The sequence below is a fragment of the Staurois parvus genome, unplaced genomic scaffold, assembly GCF_062004578.1.
Source record: "Staurois parvus isolate SC_StPar_1 unplaced genomic scaffold, SC_StPar_1.0 ptg000491l, whole genome shotgun sequence".
Taxonomy (NCBI): Eukaryota; Metazoa; Chordata; class Amphibia; order Anura; family Ranidae; genus Staurois; species Staurois parvus.
This window is the reverse complement of record NW_028318287.1, coordinates 1,540,959-1,562,271: the sequence shown is the minus strand read 5'-3', so window position 1 is coordinate 1,562,271 and position 21,313 is coordinate 1,540,959. Positions and strand designations below refer to the sequence as shown.

General features: G+C 43.5%; 1 protein-coding gene across 1 annotated transcript in view; it reads left to right on the top strand.

Annotated features, from left to right (window-relative positions):
- TM2D1 (TM2 domain containing 1) overlaps positions 1–20,846 on the top strand; it is a 31,557-nt gene extending 10,711 nt beyond the window's left edge. The window contains exons 5-7 of the mRNA XM_089689689.1: positions 8,434–8,507; positions 15,517–15,634; positions 18,248–20,846. Coding sequence (XP_089545815.1) covers positions 8,434–8,507; positions 15,517–15,627 — 185 coding nt within the window. The 3' untranslated portion in view covers positions 15,628–15,634; positions 18,248–20,846. The remainder of the gene's footprint in view (positions 1–8,433; positions 8,508–15,516; positions 15,635–18,247) is intronic.
- Positions 20,847–21,313: the final 467 nt, after the last annotated feature.

The following is a 21,313-nucleotide window of genomic DNA, read 5'->3' as shown; positions in this document are numbered from 1 at the left end:
TATATTATCAAGGTTTTTTTGGTGAAATTTTTTCATATTTAGACACTTTTTGTGCACAAAAGTTTTTTGCACTTAAAAGTTTTTTTATATTTTTTTGTGGTATTGGCATATATATATTTTTTTCTGGACTTATGATTTGATGATTTCTTTATATACATGTATATATTTATACACATTTACTAGCGCAAATTATTTATTTATATTAATTTTGCTAAAGACTTTTTCCGTTCGATACTGCCTCACTCCCTCATCACTTCCTGACCAGCTACATAAAAATCCTTTACAATGGACATATATTTGTTAAACGAGGAACTTTCAGGTTGTAGGTCCACAGTGGCGTCAACTCAACACGTTTCACAGCTTGTAAACACTGCTTCATCAGGAATGCAATATAGAGAAGTCACAACTTACATGGAACTTATGGAATGTGTAGCCACCAGCCAGTTGCCACAGTGTGCAGCCATGTGACACCTGCTCCCAAGACAGCCAGAAGAGCAAACTGGGCACCTAATAAAGTGGGCTTGCTTATGCCATGCCTACAAATGAGCCCTCTTCATTAGGAGATGTTACGCACGTCTGTAACTTTGGACATTCTTCTTAGTGATCTATCTGTGGGCTAGTCAGGGGTGTATTTACCACAAGGCAAACAAGGCACTTGCCTAGGGCGGCATTTTTCAGGGGGGCAGCACCTCCCCCTAGAAAAAGGGATGAAAGAAGGGACACGTGCACCATGGGAACCAGGTGGGATCCAAGAGAGGCTGTGGGCTGTTTGATGGTGTATGTAGAGCCTGGCTCTCGCTCCCGGGGATGTCCAGAGCTGTGAAGATGAGTTTCTCTCTATCGCTGGAGGGAGGGGGGGGGGGGGTAGTGGAAGGCTCTCCCAGATGGGGTGCAAGGGTTTGTTGGTTAATGTCAGGCTCTCTCCGTGGGAGGGGGGGTGTGGGTCGGTGCCCGTGGGGGCAGACGATTTATGTGTTGCCTAGGGCAGCACAAAACCTAAATACACCACTGGGGCTAGTGCTGCTTGCCCCCTGCTTGCTCCTTTTTGCTCCTGTTTTCTGATTTTCTGTTTTTACTTTTGGCTGCACTTGGGTTTTAAATATACCATTGAAAGAGTTTGGTTTTATCTACAGTTGTGCTCAAAACTTTGCACCCCTGGCAGAAATTGTGAAATTTTGGCATTGATATTAAAAATGACTGATCATGCCAAAAATTGCTCTTTTATTGAAGGATGATAATCATATGAAGCTATTTATTATCAAATAGTTGTTAGGCTCCTTTTTAAATCCTAATGATAGCAGAGATCACCCAAATGGCCCGGATCAACAGTTTCCCTCCCCTGGAATGTTTGGCCTTGGTACAGACACGCAAGGTGACACACACGGGTTAAAATGCCAATTAGAGGTTAATGCCCCACATCTGTGGCTTTTTAAATTGCAATTAGTGTCAGTGTATAAATAGTCAATGAGTTTGTTAGCTCTTATGTGGAAGCACTGACTAGGCTAGATACTGAGCCAGGGGGATCAGAAAAGAACTGTCAAAATTCCTGCGTAACAAGGTAATGGAACTTTACAAAGATGGAAAAGGACATAAAAATATGATTTTCGCAGTGTCTTTGATTTCAGTCCTTTGTAGGTTGATAATTTTCATTTCCATCAAACGATGGGGCATCCTTGCCTTCCTAACACATTACCCATCCATGTCAGTATAGAGATCCAGCATGAGATCTTTCCCCATTGAGATCTGATGTGTTTTCAAAGTGTTTTTCATTTTTTTTTCTTTTTGAGCAGTGTACTATTCTAACACGCACGTTCCTGAAAAATGGCCGTATAAATAAGTGGGTGCTGCAGCAACCACGGGCTGGAACTGTTGATAGAGTGAGAGAATATCACCATCACACCATGGATCTCCAGAACAGGTCCAAAGCTTTATTCAGCGATCACATAGAAGCAATGTTTCGAGCCTCACAGGGCCCCTTCATCAGGCATGTGGCCACATTCCTGATTGAAGGGGTTCTGCGAGGCTCCGAAACATTGCTTCTATGTGATCGCTGAATAAAGCTCTGGACCTATTTTGGAGATTTGTGGTGTGCTGGGGACATTCTCTCGTTTTTGCCTTTTTTTTTTTTTTTTTTTTTTTACAGCCATGGCCAAAAATATTGGCTCCCCTGCACCTGTCAGATAATGCACCACTTTGCTCAGAAAATTGTTGCAGTTACAAATGTTTAGACGTTATCATGTTTATTTCTTTTCTTTTTGTATTGGTATGACCCAAAAAAGTGAAGAAACAAAAAGCCAGATCTGACTCATTCCACCCAAAACTGAAAGAATTATTGGCACCTTCTCAAAATTGTAAGAAATAATTGTATTCCAAGTTTGTGATGATCCTGTAGTCTGTAATTAAATTCACTAGTATCCATTAAAAGGTGCTGTCAAGACCTCCTTTTCTCTAGTTCCCTGGTCTCCTCCTCCCATGCCCGCCTCCAGGACTTCTCCAGGGTGTCACCCATCCTCTGGAACTCCCTGCCCCAACCCATCAGATTATCACCTACTCTCCTCTCCTTTAGGCGCACCCTGAAAACCCATCTCTTCAGGGAAGCCTACCCCACCCCCTGCTAACTTGCCGACCTCCTCCACTCTTCCTACCACTCCATCCCCCACAGCTTTTCCTCCTGTACCACCATCCCCTCCCTCCTAGATTGTAAGCTCCAAGGAGCAGGGCCCTCGATCCCCTCATGTTTTGCATTGTATTGGTATTGTTCTGTCACATGTTCTGTCCCCCTTTGTAATGTACAGCGCTGAGCGAACTATTGGCGCTTTATAAATACTGTATAATAATAATAATAATAATAATATAGAAATCACACCGAAAACCAGTTAAAATGGTGAAAATTTAACTCAACCTTTCTGTGGTGTGTCTCTGTGTGCCACATGGAGCAAGGAGCAGAGAAAGAGCAGCAAAGAATTGTCTGAGGATTTGAAAACAAAAATTGTGGAAAAGCATGGACAATCTCAAGGTGACAAGTCTATCTCCACAGATCTTAATGTTCCTGTGTCCACTGTGCGCAACATTGTCGAGTTTACAGCCCATGGCACTGTAGCTAATCTCCTTGGACGAGGACGAAAGAAAAATTGAAGGTTGCAACGAAGGATTGTTCAAATGGTGGATAATGAACCTCCATCAACTTCCAGTCAAATTTAGGCTGAACTAGAGGCACAGGGTACACCTGTGTCAGCTTGCACTATATGTCGCCATCTGAATGAAAAGGGGCGCTATGGTAGGAGACCCAGGAGGACCCCACTGCTGACACAGAAACCTAAAAAAGCCAGATTGGAGTTTACCAAAATCCTTTTGGGAGAATGTGCCGTGGGCAGATGAATCAAAATGGCAGCTTTTTGGTAAAGCCCATCATTCTATTGTTTTCAGAAAAAAGCAATGATGCCTTTAAAGAAAAGAATACAGTCATACATGGTGGGGGGTCACTGATATTTTGGGTGTGCTTTGTTGCTTCAGGCACTGGATGTCTTGACCGTGTGCATGGCATTATGGAATCTGAAGACTATCAAAGAATTTCTGGGGTGCAATGTAGGGCCCAGTGTCAGGCAGTTGGATCTCCGTCAGAGGTCATGGGTCTTCCAGCAGGACAGTGACCCAAAGCACACGTCAAAAAGTCCCCAGAAATGGTTTCAGACAAAGCGCTGGAGAGGACTGAACTGGCCAGCAATGAGTCCAGATCTCAATCCCATAGAGTTCCTGTGGAGAGATCTCAGAACAGCAGTTGGGAAAAGGAACCCTTCCAATCTGGGAGACCTGGAGCAGTTGGCGAAAGAAGAGCGCTCCAAAATTCCAGTAGCGAGGTGGAAGGAACTCATTGATGGTTTCATGAAACCATTGATTTCAGCTATTTTTTCCAGGGGGTGTGCTACCAAATATAAAATTGAGGTGCCAATAATTTTGTCCAGTCCATTTTTGGGGGTTTTGTGTGGAATGTGTCAGATTTGGCTGTTTGTTTCTCCACATTTTTGTGTCATACCAATACAAACAAAGGAAATAAACATGAGAATGCCGAAACATTTGTAATTGCAACAATTCTCTGGGCAAAGTGGTGCATTGTCTGGCAGGGGTGCCAATATTTTTGGCCATGACTACATGTCACAGTGCACTTCCAGCAAAGTGGTCTGCTCTCGCAAGTCTGTACTGCTGATCCCAGCAGGGTGTTGATGCCGTGAATTATAGTGAAAAGGCAACTTAGGCAGCACACAGTTATAGCAGTGTATGTATGTGTGTGTATGTGTATATATATATACAGTTGCAAGAAAAAGTATGTGAACCCCTTGGGATTACGTGGAGTTTTGCATGAATTGGGCATAAAATGTGCTCTGAACGTCATCTAAGTCACAACAATAGAAGAACACAGTCTGCTGAACATAATACTACACAAACATTAGCTGTTGCCATGGTTTAATTGCACATAACATGTAAACATTCACAGTGCAGGGAGGAAAAAGTATGTGAGGCCCTAGCTTAATGACTTCTCCCAGAGCTAATTGGAGCCAGGAGTGAGCCAACCTTGACTCCAATCGGTGTGATGATATTGGATGTGTTGCTGACAGCTGTCCTGCCCTTAAAAAACACACACCTGTTTTGGGTTTACTGGTTTCAAGAAGCACTATCTGATGTGAACCATGCCTCGCAGAAAAGAGCTCTCAGAAGACCTACGATCAAGAATTGTTGACTTGTATGAAGCTGGAAAGGGTTACAAAAGTATCTCCAAAAGCTTTGATGTTCATGTGTCCACGGTAAGACAGACTGTCTACAAATGGAGAAAGTTTAGCACTGTTGCTACTCTCCCTAGGCGTGGTCGTCCTGTAAAAATGACTGCAAGAGCACAGCGCAGAATGCTGCATGAGGTAAAGAAGAATCCCAGAGTGTCAGCTAAAGACCTACAGAAATCTCTGGCACATGCTAACATTTTTGTTGACACATCTACAATAAGGAAAACATTAAACAAGAATGGAGTACATCTGAGGACACCACGGAGGACGCCGTTGCTGTCTAAAAAGAATTTTGCAGCACGTTTGAAGTTTGCAAAAGAGCACCTGGATGTTCCACAGCACTACTGGCAAAATATACTGTGGACAGATGAAACCAAGATTGAGTTGTTTGGGAAGAACACACAACACTATGTGTGGAGAAAAAAAGGCACAGCACACCAACATCAAAACCTCATCCCCACTGTGAAACATGGCGGAGGGAGCATCATGGTTTGGGGCTGCTTTGCTGCCTCAGGGCCTGGATGGATTGTTGTCATTGATGGGAAATTGAATTCCAGAATTTATCAAGACATTTTGCAGGAAAACGTACGACCGTCTGTCCGCCAACTGAAGCTCCGCAGAGGATGGGTGATGCAACAGGACAATGACCCAAAGCATACAAGTCATTCAACAAAACAATGGCTGCAACAGCACAGAATACGCCTTCTGGAGTGGCCCAGTCAGAGTCCTGACCTCAACCCGATTGAAATGCTGTGGCATGACCTTAAGAGAGAGATTCACACCAGACATCCCAAGAATATTGCTACACTGAAACAGTTTTGTGAAGAGGAGTGGTCCAAAATGACTCCAGATCGTTGTGCAGGTCTGATCTGCAACTACAGGAAACATTTGGTTGAGGTTATTGCTGCCAAAGGAGGGTCAACCAGGTATTAAGTCCAAAGGGTCACATACTTTTTCCTCTCTGCACTGTGAATGTTTACATGTTATGTGCAATTAAACCATGGCAACATCTAATGTTTGTGTAGTATTATGTTCAGCAGACTGTGTTCTTCTATTGTTGTGACTTAGATGACGTTCAGAGCACATTTTATGCCCAATTCATGCAAAACTCCACGTAATCCCAAAGGGTTCACATACTTTTTCTTGCAACTGTATATATGGGGTCTGCTGTGCAGAACTGGAGCCCCTTCTACATTATGGGAATAATAGAAGCTTGCTCATGGGTAAACATGGAAAAAATTTAGTTTAATTTCGCTTTGAAGATCTCTGCAGGCATTATCTGTGTTTACCCCCAACCACCTCTAGATCGTGTCCCATCCTTATTTATTCTTCTGTCTTCTTTTTGTAGGGAGAAACAGATTTATTTCCCATGATATCATCCCCAGGTGTGTAAATCTTTGCAGTGGCAGCTGTTGAGAGGTCACTTCTACAGACACACCCCCAGACCCACATCTCCCGCAAGCCCTTTCCCTACACACAGTGGGGTTAATTTACTGAAACTGGAGAGTACAAGATATGGTGCAGCTGTGCAGAACAGCCAGGCAGCCAATCCGCTTCTAATTTCAGCTTGTTCAGTTACCCTTTGACACAAAAAAAAAAGGAAGCTAAATGGTTTTTATGCAAAGCTGCATCAGATTTTGCACTCTCCAGTTTTAGTAAATCAACTCCAATGTGTGGTCAGGCTCTTGGTTGTCAATGCAGCAAAACGTTTCTGCAAGATATTGATGCATGCATGTAGAGAGGGATTGCAATAGTTCTGTAGTCCAACAGGCAGGGCTGGCAATGCTGGGATTTCAGTGCAGAAAAGGCACCGCATTGGTGGCCCAAACAGGATGAGACTTGACAAAGCGCATGCGCGCGAAACATGTTGTCCCAGCAACCGGCCTCTTCCTTCTAAAGCTGCGGCTCCAGCAAGAGTTCCCCCCCTCTGTCTCTCCACATCGTGGTGACGTCATCCAGGACGCTGGGACGTCGGGTAAACGTGGTCCCTGCACTGACAGGCATTCTACTCCACTGCTTCCCTCTGAGCGGACGGGCCGTCCATCTTGGAACCTGGCTTCCTAAAGCCACAGGCTGGTTATTTATTATTGTTTTACCATATGACTTATTAAAGACACACCTCCATACAAGGTGTATTATTTCTATCACAAAACTACACAGCGCCTGGCTCCTGTTCATACCAAACAGGATGTTAGGAGCTCACTGGATTTCTGATGATTAAGCAGTATATTTGTATACTTTAATGTAGAACTAAAGGCATCATTTTATTAATTTTTTTTTGATAGGCTACTTTCACACTGATCTGCCGCAAAAACACATGAGTTTTTACTGCGCTTTTGCCGCGCTTTCTGAGTGTTTTTAAAGGACACGTGACTTAAAAATTGCACCAAAAATGCTTCCCAGAGGCGTTTTTGAGGTGCATTTCAGGCGGTTTCCATTTATTTCAATGGGAAGAGGCAGTTTTGAGACACATTTTAGGTGTTGTTTATTGATTTCAATGGAAAGAGGCATTTTGGTTTTTTTTTTTTTTTTAACATGCGCCAAAGATGCTGAAAGCAGGAGTTTTTACATCGCACCGCAATTGTGCTTCAGGGTGAAAATACACAAGATATTATGGGCAGCACAGTAGCTAAATGGTTAGCACTTCCGCCTGGCAGTATTAGGGTGGTTGGTTCAAATCCCAACTATGGCACCACCTGCCTGGAGTTTGCATGTTCTCCCTGTGCCTGCGTGGGTTTCCTCCGGCTACTCCAGTTTCCTCCCACACTCCAAAGACATGCTGGTAGGCTAATTGGATCCTGTCTAAATTGTCCCTAGTATGTGTATGTATGAATGTGAGTTAGGGACCTTAGATTGTACGCCCCTTGAGGGTTAGGGAGTGATGTGAATGTACAATATATATGTAAAGCGCGGCGTAAATTGACGGCGCTATATAAGTACCTGAAATAAATAAATAGATATACATTCACATACATAGGGAAGCATTTTTCCTGAGGCGCTTTTTTTACGCAAACACGCTTCAAAAACTCCTCAGTGTGAAAGTAGTCTAAGAAAGGGTTATAACCCCTGTCATTTTTTTTTTGGCATCTCTGTCCCTACTGGAGAGATTTTCAATTTCCTGCTCCATAGTCAAAACAGGAAGTGAGAGGAAATTCCTTCAAAGTGAGGGAATCTGTTGTCACTAGTACTAGTGCCCCCACTGAAAATTTTTCTCTATAATTCTGTTTTGGTGACAAATGAAGGTGAATCTCCTTATTGGGATCACAGGCGGCAATGAAGACCTGACAGGTGCACTGAACACCTTTGCATCCCTTGTGCGGGAAAACACGACCTTCGCTTGGGTGTACACTGTAGAGGAATAATAAAGATATTATATTTTTCGATTTTTTTTTTTTTTTTTCTGACACTTTTTAATGCCACGAATATTATTTATGTAAAATGAGCTTGATATGGTCAGGAGCAGTATTTTGTAACGCACAGCAAAACTATAAAATTGATTTCCCAAATGTCCATAGAAGAAAATGGTTTTATTATTTATTATTTTGGTGCCTCCACTTGGCTAGAGTGGCAGCTACAATATAGGTGGCCCCATGGTGCGCTGATTTGGATAAATGAACAGGATATGATGTCACCATTTTCCGTTTTGCTTTTCATCCAGGAATGCTGAAGTTTTGCACAGTTGGCTTCTGCGGAATTGGCAGCCTAATTGACTTTATCCTCATCGCCATGCAGGTCAGTTCGTTACAAAGCATGAAGTACTCTAACAAAATATGTCACAGAAGGGATTTTGTCTTGTAATTGTATACATTGCAAGCAACTATGATCATTTGGGCATATTTTCTATTTCCACTAGTTTCCCCTGCTTGCAGCAGAATTCACTATTCAGTCTGTTAAAGCTCAGCTCTGGGCACAAAAACTTGAATGCAAATATATAACCCTCTATAACCGTAAAGTATCTGTTTAGTGTGCACCCAATGTCTGTGTAAACCCAGATACAGTAATACCTCGGTTTACGAATGAAAATAATGCCTCGGTTTACAAATTTTTTACAAATTTTTTTCTCAATACGAATGTCAGTGCTGATTTTTAACCACTTCCTGTTCGGACACTTTTACCCCCTTCCTGTCCAGGGCAATTTTCAGCTTTCAGCGCTATCACACTTTGAATGACAAAGAATGCGCTGTCATGCAACACTGTACCCATATGAATTTTTTAGCATTTTTTGAGACAGATAAAGCTTTATTTTGGTGGCATTTATTCACCACTGGGATTTTTATTTTTGTTGCTATGTAAATTAAAAAGTCCAAAAAATGTTTTAAAAAGTGTTTTTCTTATAAAATTTTGCAAATATTATTTCATCATAATTCTTGGCCAAAATGTATTCCGTTATATTCTTAGTAAAAAAAAAAATAACCCAAATTAGTTTATAGCCAAAAATTATAATTTTTAAACTTTTTTTTTACATTTTTTTTTTTTTTTTTTTTTACATACTGTCACCCTAGCAGTACAGTGTCACCATGGTGACACTGTACTACTTGTGGGGGTTGATGAAGATTTTTTTTTTTTTTTTTCTACACTGATTGCTTTTATACCCATAAAGAATGTAAAAGCAATCATTTCTCCTGCTCTCTAGCTGCATTCTTGCAGCCATTGAGAACTACTGAGTGAGCTGTGATTGGTCACAGCTTGTCACATGGTACAAGGCTGTTGTGAATAGCCTTGTACCATGTGACCTCTGTGATCATTCACAGATTTCACACATAGTAAGCAATGATGTCACAAGTGACATCTTGCTTACTACTCCGCATGTGATCACTGATTGGCCAATCTGTGATTACATGATCGGGACCTCGCACAGAGGTCCTGTCCGACGATCGGTGTTTCACTGTGTCCAGAGGAGCGTGCACAAGCAGGGGGCCTGGGAAAGCCGTTTATAAACTGCCACCCTCCGGCCGTTTATATACAACGACCGGACAGGAAGTGGTTAAATGCAATTGCTGTCTTTTTTTTTCTTTCTTCACTATAGCTCACAACAGGCTGTCTGCTGAAAACTGGGGGGGGGGGGGCGGAGAACTCAGGCTAAAAGAACTGAAAGCCAATGAATGAAAGGAGTGGGCCAGGGATAGTCAGGCAGAGGAGGAAAGAGCTAGATGTTGCAGGATGTCCTGACTGGAGGGAAGGGTTAAGTCCTGGTTTCTATATAAGCTACCCAAACATTGCAAGGAAGGGGAGAAAACACGGTACTTGATGGTATTTAGTGGTTAAAGCAGCTCCTTTTTTTAAAACCAGATCCTACTTTTTTTTTTTTTTAGACCAGAAGACAATAAATTTACTTTTTAGACATCTTTGAAGGGCTGAAAGAGTTTACACAGAAAAAAAAACTTGAATGCTAAATATTATAGAATCTTTAAAATGTTTTTTTTTTAATCACAAAGTCACGGTTAAGCCAGACAGCTTGTACAGATCTGCAGCCAGTCCTTGCGTCCTCTGGTCCCATATCCATTTTGTTGCACCCTCCCCTAGTCTAAAGAGAGGCAGGGTCTGTTTGCTGTAAGTGACCCCCTAGAGCTGCATGCTAGTGGTGGGCACCAGTGAGGAAATGTTGAACTATGCAGTTACTGAGAAAGTGATCTTTCCTGGCTCCTAATGTGTTACTAAACCCCGGACCCTGCATTTACACTATCTGGTCTCCCCGGACCCTGCATTCACTATATCCGGTCTCCCCGGACCCTGCATTCGCTATATCCGGTCTCCCCGGACCCTGCATTCGCTATATCCGGTCTCCCCGGACCCTGCATTCGCTATATCCGCTCTCTCCGGACCCTGCATTCGCTATATCCGCTCTCCCCAGACCCTGCATTCACTATATCCGCTCTCCCCGGACCCTGCATTCGCTATATCCTGTACTGTGTCCGCAGTCTCGGGTCATATGCAGGGTCCCGGGAGAGCGGATATAGTGAATGCAGGGTCCGGGGAGAGTGGATATAGGGATATAGTGAATGCAGGGTCCGGGGAGACCGGATATAGTGAATGCAGGGTCCGGGGAGACCGGGTATAGTGAATGCAGGGTCCGGGGAGACCGGGTATAGTGAATGCAGGGTCCGGGGAGACCGGGTATAGTGAATGGAGGGTCCGGGGAGACCGGGTATAGTGAATGGAGGGTCCGGGGAGACCGGGTATAGTGAATGGAGGGTCCGGGGAGACCGGGTATAGTGAATGGAGGGTCCGGGGAGACCGGGTATAGTGAATGGAGGGTCCGGGGAGACCGGGTATAGTGAATGGAGGGTCCGGGGAGACCGGGTATAGTGAATGCAGGGTCCGGGGAGACCGGGTATAGTGAATGCAGGGTCCGGGGAGACCGGGTATAGTGAATGCAGGGTCCGGGGAGACCGGGTATAGTGAATGCAGGGTCCGGGGAGACCGGGTATAGTGAATGCAGGGTCCGGGGAGACCAGATATAGTGAATGCAGGGTCCGGGGAGACCGGGTATAGTGAATGCAGGGTCCGGGGAGACTAGATATAGTGATGCGGGGTCCTGGGTTGAGTAACACTTTAAAGTGGTAGTGAACTTTTTTTTATACTTTTACCTACAATATAATATATAATAAAGCTTAACTGTAGGTAAAATGAATATCTCCTAAATGTGCATCATTTAGGAGATATTCACTCTTTTTGAGAGCCAGCGCATGCACTCTGAAGGAACAGCATACCTGTGCCATTCCTTCAGAGTACTGTGCCGTAGCCCAGGACTCCCACGCGCATGCATGGGAGTGACGTCATCGTGGCCCCGGCCTGTCAGATGGCCGAAGCTTGCAAACCCGGAAAGAAGACCTGGTGAAGATGGAAGCCTCTGCAGCGGGGGCAGTGGGCCACTGGAGGGTTGCGTTTTATGGTAAGTCCTTCATAATGTGATAGTATGCACTGCATACTAGCATATTATGACATTACCTTGCAGGGGATTGTTTATTTTTTTAGGCTGCTGTTTACTATCGCTTTAAAGCGGAGTTCCACTCACGCTGTCAAAAAATAAAAGTCAGCAGCTACAAAAACAGCCACTCACCTGTCTCTTGGTCCTGCGGTGTCCCCCGCAGCCCGTTTCACCGGCCGTCATGTATTCCAGGAGGCCGGCATCCTCAGTGTGTTCACCTGGCTGTGATAGCTTGCGGCTTTACAGCTGGGTACCCGCTGCGCATGCGTGAGTAGTGCTGCGCTTCATGAATGGGCCTGTAGTCTTCTGGGATCTGTCACGTGTCCCAAAAGACTACAGGGAGGGAGGACACCTTCCGTTTCTGATTGCCTAGGCGATCAGACCAGAAGTGGGAGCGGGTACCTGTCAAATTCTGGTACCCGCTTCCCCGCCCCCCAAAGGTGCCAATCCTTAATGGGGAGCGGGGGAACAGTCCCTAAAATGGAACTTCCCCTTTTGGGTAGAGCTCCACTTTAAGCTTTGGCAATAATATCTGGAAGCTGATTGGTTTCTATGCAGAGCTGCACCAGATTTCGCACTCCAGTTTTAGTAAATAAACCCCTCTGTGTGTTGCAATAACTGTCATAGGGAAAGGAGCAGCTTTGTGAAGATGAATAGAACCGGGTCAGGCGGTGGGGTTTAAAGAGACCCTGTCACTTTGTCCTGAATGGGCAAGGTGACAGGGTCTCTTTAAGAAATATTGGCTGATTGTAAATCAGACACACTAAATACAATCCATCACATGTTAATACTTATAATTTGAATTAACATAAATATTGCCTCTGACATTTGCTTCCTGGGCTGTGGTCCCAGAATTCAGTCCAAAACAGACAGAAAGAGCTTTTGCGAAAAGCCATAAGGAAGCCCCGGCAGCAGAGATCGCATTTCTCTTGGAAGATAATGGCAGGTTTCAGGATTCTGCCGCCATTGTGCGCCGAGTGAGATGGTTAGAGTAAATTACACTGGCATTTAAATGTGTTCCTGCGGTCAGCAGCCAAGCTGTCTGTAGAGGGTCCAGGAGGCCCGGCTGTGTGTACATTGCACTGGAAATAGACTCGGCCACACAGATCCTGGAATTCAGCTCTAGGCTGGCCTCCGCTTCCTCTGGTGCTCAGTCCGTGCCGCCTATGGTTTGCTTACCGGAGTTCATTTATCAATAACTGGAGCCGGAGAAATAGTGGAGTTGTGACCTAACAAGTGTGCAATTACCTAATATAAGAAAAAAAAACAGGCTGGTAAACACGGGTACTATCTATTTAAAGCTGAACTCTGGACAAACAATTAAATACTCAGATGAAATACATATGATAGCTGTTTCACCTGCCAAATGGATTTCTATTTCTGTCCATCCTGTCCAGAGATTTATACAGACCTGACACACAGTATAGTTCTGTCTAGCAGGGCAGCAGAATTGATTTTGCGCTGCTATGATTCAGTAACACTTACAGGTCTTGTCCCCCCTCCAGCATGTGACTGGAGAGTAAAAGAAGAAGCAGCGGGCTAGTGAGCTCATCTGTCACTCTGCCGTCTCCTCCTGTCAGCATGCTCGTCACACTACAACAGAACAGATTGGGTTCTTGTGCTGCTTCTCCTTTACTCAGACTGGGCTCAGCTGTAAAGAGACTAATCCCCAGTTCACATCTATGCGGGTGGTGACGCTGCGGATCCGCATGAAAACCCATGCAGCCGCACCACCCTCACAGAGAATTGCGGACCCGCAGGTGGGTGCCATTATTGCTAATGGCACGCCGCCTGCACTGGGAAACGCAATTGTACTGGGAACCGAGGTTCCCATGCGGGCTGCGTTTTGGGAAGAAGTGCAGGGACTTCTTTCCCTGTGTGTCACTGGGCACGGGAGTCCATTCAAACATATGGGCTCTCGTGCCCGAGCAAAACGCAGCCCGCACTGCCGCATAGATGTGAACCGGGGGTGATACCAGGTCAGATTCAGGTACTTTGCTAGCATTTACGATGTCTTAATAATTACAGAGCTGCATTATTTTTTTTCTATATCTGCCTGGAGTTCAGCTTTAAGCAATATATTTTGAGGCTTTTAGTCACTTCCCATCATAACCTTTCTGGATATTCCTGATTTAAAGCACAGACACAAATAAAATGCTATAAAGAGGGCGAGAGGGATACAAGTGCTGTGTATGGATACCACGGCTTCTGTGGAGTACGGATTGGGTTGTCCTATTCCAGAGAAGCCATGATATCCATACACAGCACTTGTGATGGCCAACAAGCCTGAAACTGCCCTGTGCAGTGTAGAATAAATGGCTTTATAGCATTTTATTTATGCCTGTGCTTTAAATCAGCAGTTCTGGGTGCACAGGGGGCCCCTGGGCATGAGGAAATGATTTGCAATGCTCCACCAACTAACAGAAAATTAGGTACAAACCCATTGTTTTGGGGGTTTAGAATAAAAGTAAGACATGCATCAGATACCTGCTGTTCTACAGATATCACAGATTCTACCGTGCTAAACACCAGTTTAGTAGAGGGATTTTGGTTCTTGTTACCCCACCCCATTGTTTTTTCTCTCTCTCTTCCTGTCACTCTTTTTTCTTTCTTCACTACCTTACCTCTGTTTCAGTCTCTCATGCCCTCCCACCCACCACTCTCTCTGTGTCAGTCTCCCCTCTCTTTCTCCCTCTTTTTCTTTCTCTCTCCCTTCCTTTTTTTGTTTCTCTCTCTTCTTTCTTTCCTTTTTTTTTCTTTTCTTTCCTTTCTTTTCCTCTTTTCTTTTCCTCTTTTCCTTTCCTCTTTTCCTTTCCTCTTTTCTTTTCCTTTTCCTTTCCTTTTCCTTTCCTTTTCCTTTCCTTTTCCTTTCCTTTTCCTTTCCTTTCCTTTTCCTTTCCTTTCCTTTTCTTTTCCTTTCCTTTTCTTTTCCTTTCCTTTTCTTTTCCTTTCCTTTTCCTTTTCCGTTCCTTTCCTTTTCCGTTCCTTTTCCTTTCCTTTTCCTTTCCTTTTCTTTTCCTTTGTTTTTCTTTTCTTTTTCCCCGCTTTTTTTTTCTTTTTTTCCCCCGCTTTCTTTCTTTCTTTTTTTTTTTTTCCCCGCTTTCTTTTCTTTTTCTTTTTTTTCTTTTCCTTTTCCTTTCTTTTCCTTTTCCTTTCTTTTCCTTTTTTTCTTTCTTTTCCTTTCTTTTCCTTTTTTCTTTGTTTTCCTTTTCCTTTCTTTTCCTTTTTTTTCTTTTTTTCCCGCTTTCTTTTTCTTTTCCTTTTTTTTCCCACTTTCTTTTCTTTTTTTTTTCTTTTTTTCCCGCTTTCTTTTTCTTTTCCCTTTTTCCCGCTTTCTTTTTCTTTTCTTCACCTTTTTTTCCCTTTCTTTTCTTTTCCTTTTTTTTCTTTTTCCTTTTCTGTTTTTTCTTTTCTTTTTCCTTTTTCTTTTCTTTTCCTTTTTTTTCTTTTTCCTTTTCTGTTTTTTCTTTTCTTTTTCCTTTTTCTTTTCTTTTTCCTTTTCCCTTTCTTTTCCTTTTCCCTTTCTTTTCCTTTTCCCTTTCTTTTCCCTTTTGTTTTTTCCTTTCCTTTTCTCCTTTTGTTTTTCCTTTCCTTTTCTCCTTTCATTTTCTTTCTTTCTCCTTCTCCCCGGCTTTTTCTCTTGCCCTATTTCTTTTTTTCTAACTATATTTTTCCCCTTTACTCTTTCTCTTTTTTTTTCAATTAAAAAAATAACAAATAAACGTGAAGCCTGACTGGAACGCCGGGCATTTTCTAAAGCAGTGCTTTTTTAATTAACTTTAGCAATTTTAAAATGTGAAGTTTCCCTTGCAGATTGTTGGCCCATCTGATGGATCAAGCTACATCATTGACTACTACGGAGCCAGGCTCATCCGTTTAAGTATCAATAATGAAACCTTCAGAGAGACGCAGTTGTATCCATGATCTGCGTGTAAGTTGCCTGTCGTAATGGGAAAAAAAAACCATTTATTCTTTTATGCATTGATGAGTTTATTGCATCTTTTATCTTGTTGCCGGTATAGATGTGACACAGGAAGACAGAAAGCTGACTGTGGATTGGTTGTCTGCATCCCTAAGCCAATCAGAATTAGTTTTCATGTTGTATCTCATGTAATGACATTAGACCTCTCAAGCACAGTTGTTGAGACAGATTTTATTGAAGCTGAACTCCGGTCAGCCTAAAAAAAATTAAACATGGCTGGCGGATTCCCCTGTACAATCAGGATATAACACTTGTTTAGTCTAGGGGGGTTTGAAAAAGAGATTACGTACTCTGTAATCTCACCAGCTTCCTCCCTGCTGCTTTCAGTATCGATGATTGGTTCCTGAATGCCACGGCTTTTTTTCTGGTCATTTATTCTGCCATCTGAGCGACATCATCACTTACAATGCAGAACCAATGGGCCTCTGCATTGTAATATTAAGGATCCACCCACATTTTGGAGTAGAAGCACAGAAGATCAGATAGCCAGCCTCCACAGGACCAATATGTTTGGTTTTCCTCTCTGTTACATTCCTGAGAGTAAATGAGCTGCCGCACGTCATTTTGGTAAGATGACTGGAGTTCACCTTTTCTTGTAACACATGGAAAGCCCTAGTATGAGCCAGTTAAGGGGGCTTACAGTCAAAAAGAAGGAAACCATTTTTGTACAAACAGTGTGTACAGGAGGTGTCCTAGAAATCCTGCATTTTTTGTATTTCACTGGAATACATTATAGTGTCTTCAGTGGTACTTAGCAGACCAGAAGCAGCTCTGCACTGATGAGTTTCAAATGTAAAATAGTACTCGTCTGAACTAGTAGTCATCATAATTTGAGTATTCTTAAATGAGAATTGTTACAGCCTTTCAAACCTGGGGATCTTGAGGATCCCTGGAGCTCTTGAGGATCCCGGAGCTCTTGAGGATCCCTGGAGCTCTTGAGGATCCCGGAGCTCTTGAAAATTTGTAACCCAAGGTGTTAGGTTATAGTGCCGCCTGAAGAAGTAGGACACTAGGCACAGAAGTACAACCAAGAGGTCTCCAAATCCCCATCTGCTAGAGAATTGTTACAGCCTTTCAAACCTGGGGATCTTGAGGATCCCTGGAGCTCTTGAGGATCCCGGAGCTCTTGAGGATCCCTGGAGCTCTTGAGGATCCCTGGAGCTCTTGAGGATCCCTGGAGCTCTTGAGGATCCCTGGAGCTCTTAAGGATCCCTGGAGCTCTTGAGGATCCCTGGAGCTCTTGAGGATCCCGGAGCTCTTGAAAATTTGTAACCCAAGTTGTTAGGTTATAGTTCCGCCTGAAGAAGTAGGACACTAGGCACAGAAGTACAACCCAGAGGTCTCCAAATCCCCATCTGCTAGAGACGGCTCAGTTTTTGCCTAGCTTCCTAAGTAAGGACCTAAGCTCCCTGCTGGGATTTTTCGTTCCTTACTTAGGATGCTAGGCTATATTTTTTTTCCTTTGGCTTCAGATTCTTCAATCAACTGCTGACTCGGTGACAGGCTGAATACTTTGGAACACTGGTGCCTAACCTGTGGCCAAGGGGCCACATATGGTTCTCGCTCAAAATTGTACTGTTATAGGAATGATCTTGTGTAATGTGTCTCCTGAACCATGTACCCGTTCTGGAACAGCTGCTATAACTTTTTGGTAATTTGTAACAGTCTCCTGTAGCATGTCCGCAGACTCTGACCATCTCCTGTAGCATGTCCGCAGACTCTGACCATCTCCTGTAGCATGTCCGCAGACTGACCATCTCCTGTAGCATGTCCGCAGACTGACCATCTCCTGTAGCATGTCCGCAGACTCTGACCATCTCCTGTAGCATGTCCACAGACTCTGACCATCTCCTGTAGCGTGTCCGCAGACTCTGACCATCTCCTGTAGCGTGTCCGCAGTCTCTGACCATCTCCTGTAGCGTGTCCGCAGTCTCTGACCATCTCCTGTAGCGTGTCCGCAGTCTCTGACCATCTCCTGTAGCGTGTCCGCAGTCTCTGACCATCTCCTGTAGCGTGTCTGCAGTCTCTGACCATCTCCTGTAGCGTGTCCGCAGTCTCTGACCATCTCCTGTAGCGTGTCCGCAGTCTCTGACCATCTCCTGTAGCGTGTCTGTAGTCTCGTGCCATCTCCTGTAGCATGTCTGTAGTCTCGTGCCATCTCCTGTAGCGTGTCTGTAGTCTCGTGCCATCTCCTGTAGCATGTCTGTAGTCTCGTGCCATCTCCTGTAGCATGTCTGTAGTCTCGTGCATCTCCTGTAGCATGTCTGCACTCTGTGACCATCAGGCCTATAGTTTCTGACTACATCTCCACAGTCTCTGGCTATATCTTGTATCATGCTGTACCCTGTTGTGTCTGCTGTCTCTGCCACTGTATAATCACGGAATATTGTGTGTAGCCCATCGGCAATGTCAGGGGCCGCACTTGGTGCCCCCATATCAAGAAAATTGTCCACCACTGCTATAAAAACTTTGGAGTCTCATTACAATTGTTACATCATTTAAATCAAGAAAAAGTAAAACTCTTAAAGTTTCCCTCGATAAAACCAGTTTCATGTTTTACAGGCCTGAGGGAGACTGGACATCCCCTGACAATTCACAGGCAGCCATTGTAGATTTTCACCTTTGATGTCCAACAAAGGAAATGGGGGCCAAAACTACTGGAACCTCAGTGAATGGAGGAGGCAAATCCATGTCAGCAGGTTTTGTGAAGTAAAAAACAGAAATGTGCAGCCTATGGACTTCCTACCCTTGTAAACAATTTTGTCTTAACCAAAATCTCCCCAGAAATGACCAACAATCGCCCACAAACAGATACTACCACCATACTTAGAAGACGCCCCCTCTGTGTCTGGAATCTCTCAATTCAATGGGAAATTTGCAAATATCTTTGTTGCTAACCTTGATGATGGAATTCCAGTTACTCCCAATAACAAACCAAGCGGATACGGTATGGCCTATTTATAAAGTCAGAATCCCTGAGGAAGTATCTTTTTTCAGTTTTTTTCATATTTGTAAATCTGCTCCTGACTTTTTTTCCACTCGTCTAATGGGGAAAATAGCTCCGTACAGATTAATTTGCAGCTCAGTAAAGACTTTATGCTGTTTTTTTCACGTACAGTTTTTGCCACCTTGAAATGAGAATTATCCTTTTAGATTTCTAGTTACTGTACTAAACCCAAGGACATCTGACACCAGAAGTATGATAATATCTACAAGACCCTATTATGTCTCAGAAGCCCCAAATATTGGTATGTGCAATACTGAAAATTCTAGTGGAGAAAGTTGAACGCTGGCCCAGTCTCTTCTGCGCCTCGTCTTTGGCTCATCGGTGTGGTTGGGGGGCTTCACCTTATTATTATTATACAGTATTTATATCGTGCCAACAGTTTGCTCAGCGCTTTACAATATAACGGGAGACAATACAGCAACAATACAGTTCAATACAAGAGGGATAGGAGGGCCCTGATCCTGGGAGCTTACAATCTAGGACACCTTTACTTCAGATGATTTTAAAGTAGTATTAAGCCCAACTCAAGCATTTATTATATTGCAGCTTACCGTTTCTTAGATGTGATGGTTGTATTATGTTTCTTTTTTAGACTTTCTTTCTTCTAGTTTCACCTGGCGATCCCAGCAGTAAGTCTGTTGTTTGGTTTACAAGCTCTCCAGCAGAATGTGTCAGTTTACAGAAATAAGACAAACCATTTAACAATGGCGGGGAGCTTAAAATCTTTTATTTATTTATGTAAAACCTCCCTCTATTCTTTTTAAGTATTAGCTGGAGTTTGGTTTCAGTTTGATAGTGTATCTAAATCTGCTAGTCAATCTAACACTCCCCTTCCCCCAGACTAACAATTCTGCTTTCCAAAGGTGCCCCCTGTGCTCTTTCATTCAGAGTGGGGGCGCTCTAATACAGGAGGTGTGTTACTGGCCAGATCACCAGGTAAAAATGGAGAGAAAAAAAGCCTAAGAAAAGAAAATGAATGCAGTGACATGTCTAAAGATTGGTTATCTGCAATATATTACTTTATTGGTTTTGAGTTTAATGTCGCTTTAAGTACAAGCAGGACACTAAATATAAAAGCATAAACTGTTTTACCTTCCAAAATGTACTTGTGGTCATCCAGTTCTGTTCAGCCAGTTTTCTAATGCAGATACCACAGATCAGTCCTGACCATTGACTCTGTAGCTGCTTTTATTATTTTATTTATTTCAGGTACTTGTATAGCGCCATCAATTTACACAGCACTTTACATATATATTGTACATTCACATCAGTCCCTAACCCTCAAGGGGTGTACAATCTAAGGTCCCTAACTCACATTCATACATACACATACTAGGGACAATTTAGACAGGAGACAATTAACCTACCAGCATGTCTTTGGAGTGTGGGAGGAAACCCACGCAGGCACAGGGAGAACATGTAAACTCCAGGCAAGTGGTGCCGTGGCTGAGATTCAAACCAGCGACCCTAGTACTGCCAGACAGAAGTGCTAAACCACACAACTTGGTCAAGAATGTGATTGGATAGTGAAGCAGCAGTTTTGCTGATGAGGCAAATCTCATACGGTCAGGGGCGGACTGACCGTTTGGAAAGTCGGGCACTGCCAGAGGGCCCGGGGTCAGTAGGGGGCCCCATGAGATGCCCCTGGTACCTTTTTCATAGGCTTTTTTGAGTTCAGGCAAGGACACAGGGGCCCCATGATCCCCTATTGCCCGGGGGGACCCATGAGTTGTCAGTCCGCCCCTGCATACGGTTATGCCTTCCCTCCAATTAGCATACTGAATTTGTTGGCTGTGCAAGGTAATAAAGCCTGATTGGCGTACAGTGTTGTCCCTTCCAGTCTCAATGCCAATCGGCCAACTCATACATTTTTATCTTCATTCTTGTTTTTAGTTACTGAGATTATTGAAGCAAGAGAAAAGTCAGGCACGTCAGCCAGGAAACTAGCGCTTGCTGAAAGTTTGAAGCTTCCATGCTTCACTTGGGAATTCGTTTTTTTCCTGGTTCAGTCTATCCCCTTCTTTCCACTAATTCAGCAACTTTGTAAAAAGTGCAGGCACAACAGTTAAAGTGGAATGACACTGTATCTGAGCACAATTCAAAAACGCTATTTAATTCATTTTAATATTCAGATAAACTTATCGGTCAATCCAAGTCTCAATGCTTTATTTTGCTGAAAAATCACTTTGAAAAACAGCCCCATAGCATTTCTGGCCGTGGCCATCTTGAGTAAGGGCAGATGATTAATGTAGCGTTTACTTCCTGGGATCCATCTGCCCTTAACTCATGCAGATAGGAGGGTGTGTTTAGCTGAGAAAACCCTCCTGAAGACACCTAGGCTGTATTACAGTATTTTCCTAGGCAAGAAAGCAGGAAATAACTTAAATGTATAAAAAAAGGTCAAAGTAAGTAAATATATCTTCCTATCTATTTACGAATGCTAGCAGCATAAGGGTTAAAAATAGTCGATGTTGATTGAGAGCGAAGTTCCACTTCTAGTTCTAGTAGCTGCCCTCCACATAGTGGGCTTATCTCTGTTATTTATATGTGACAGGTTTATGTGTCTGCCTACACTCCACACTGGAGTCTGTGAGAAAGAGCAGCTATGCCCGGCCCTCCCC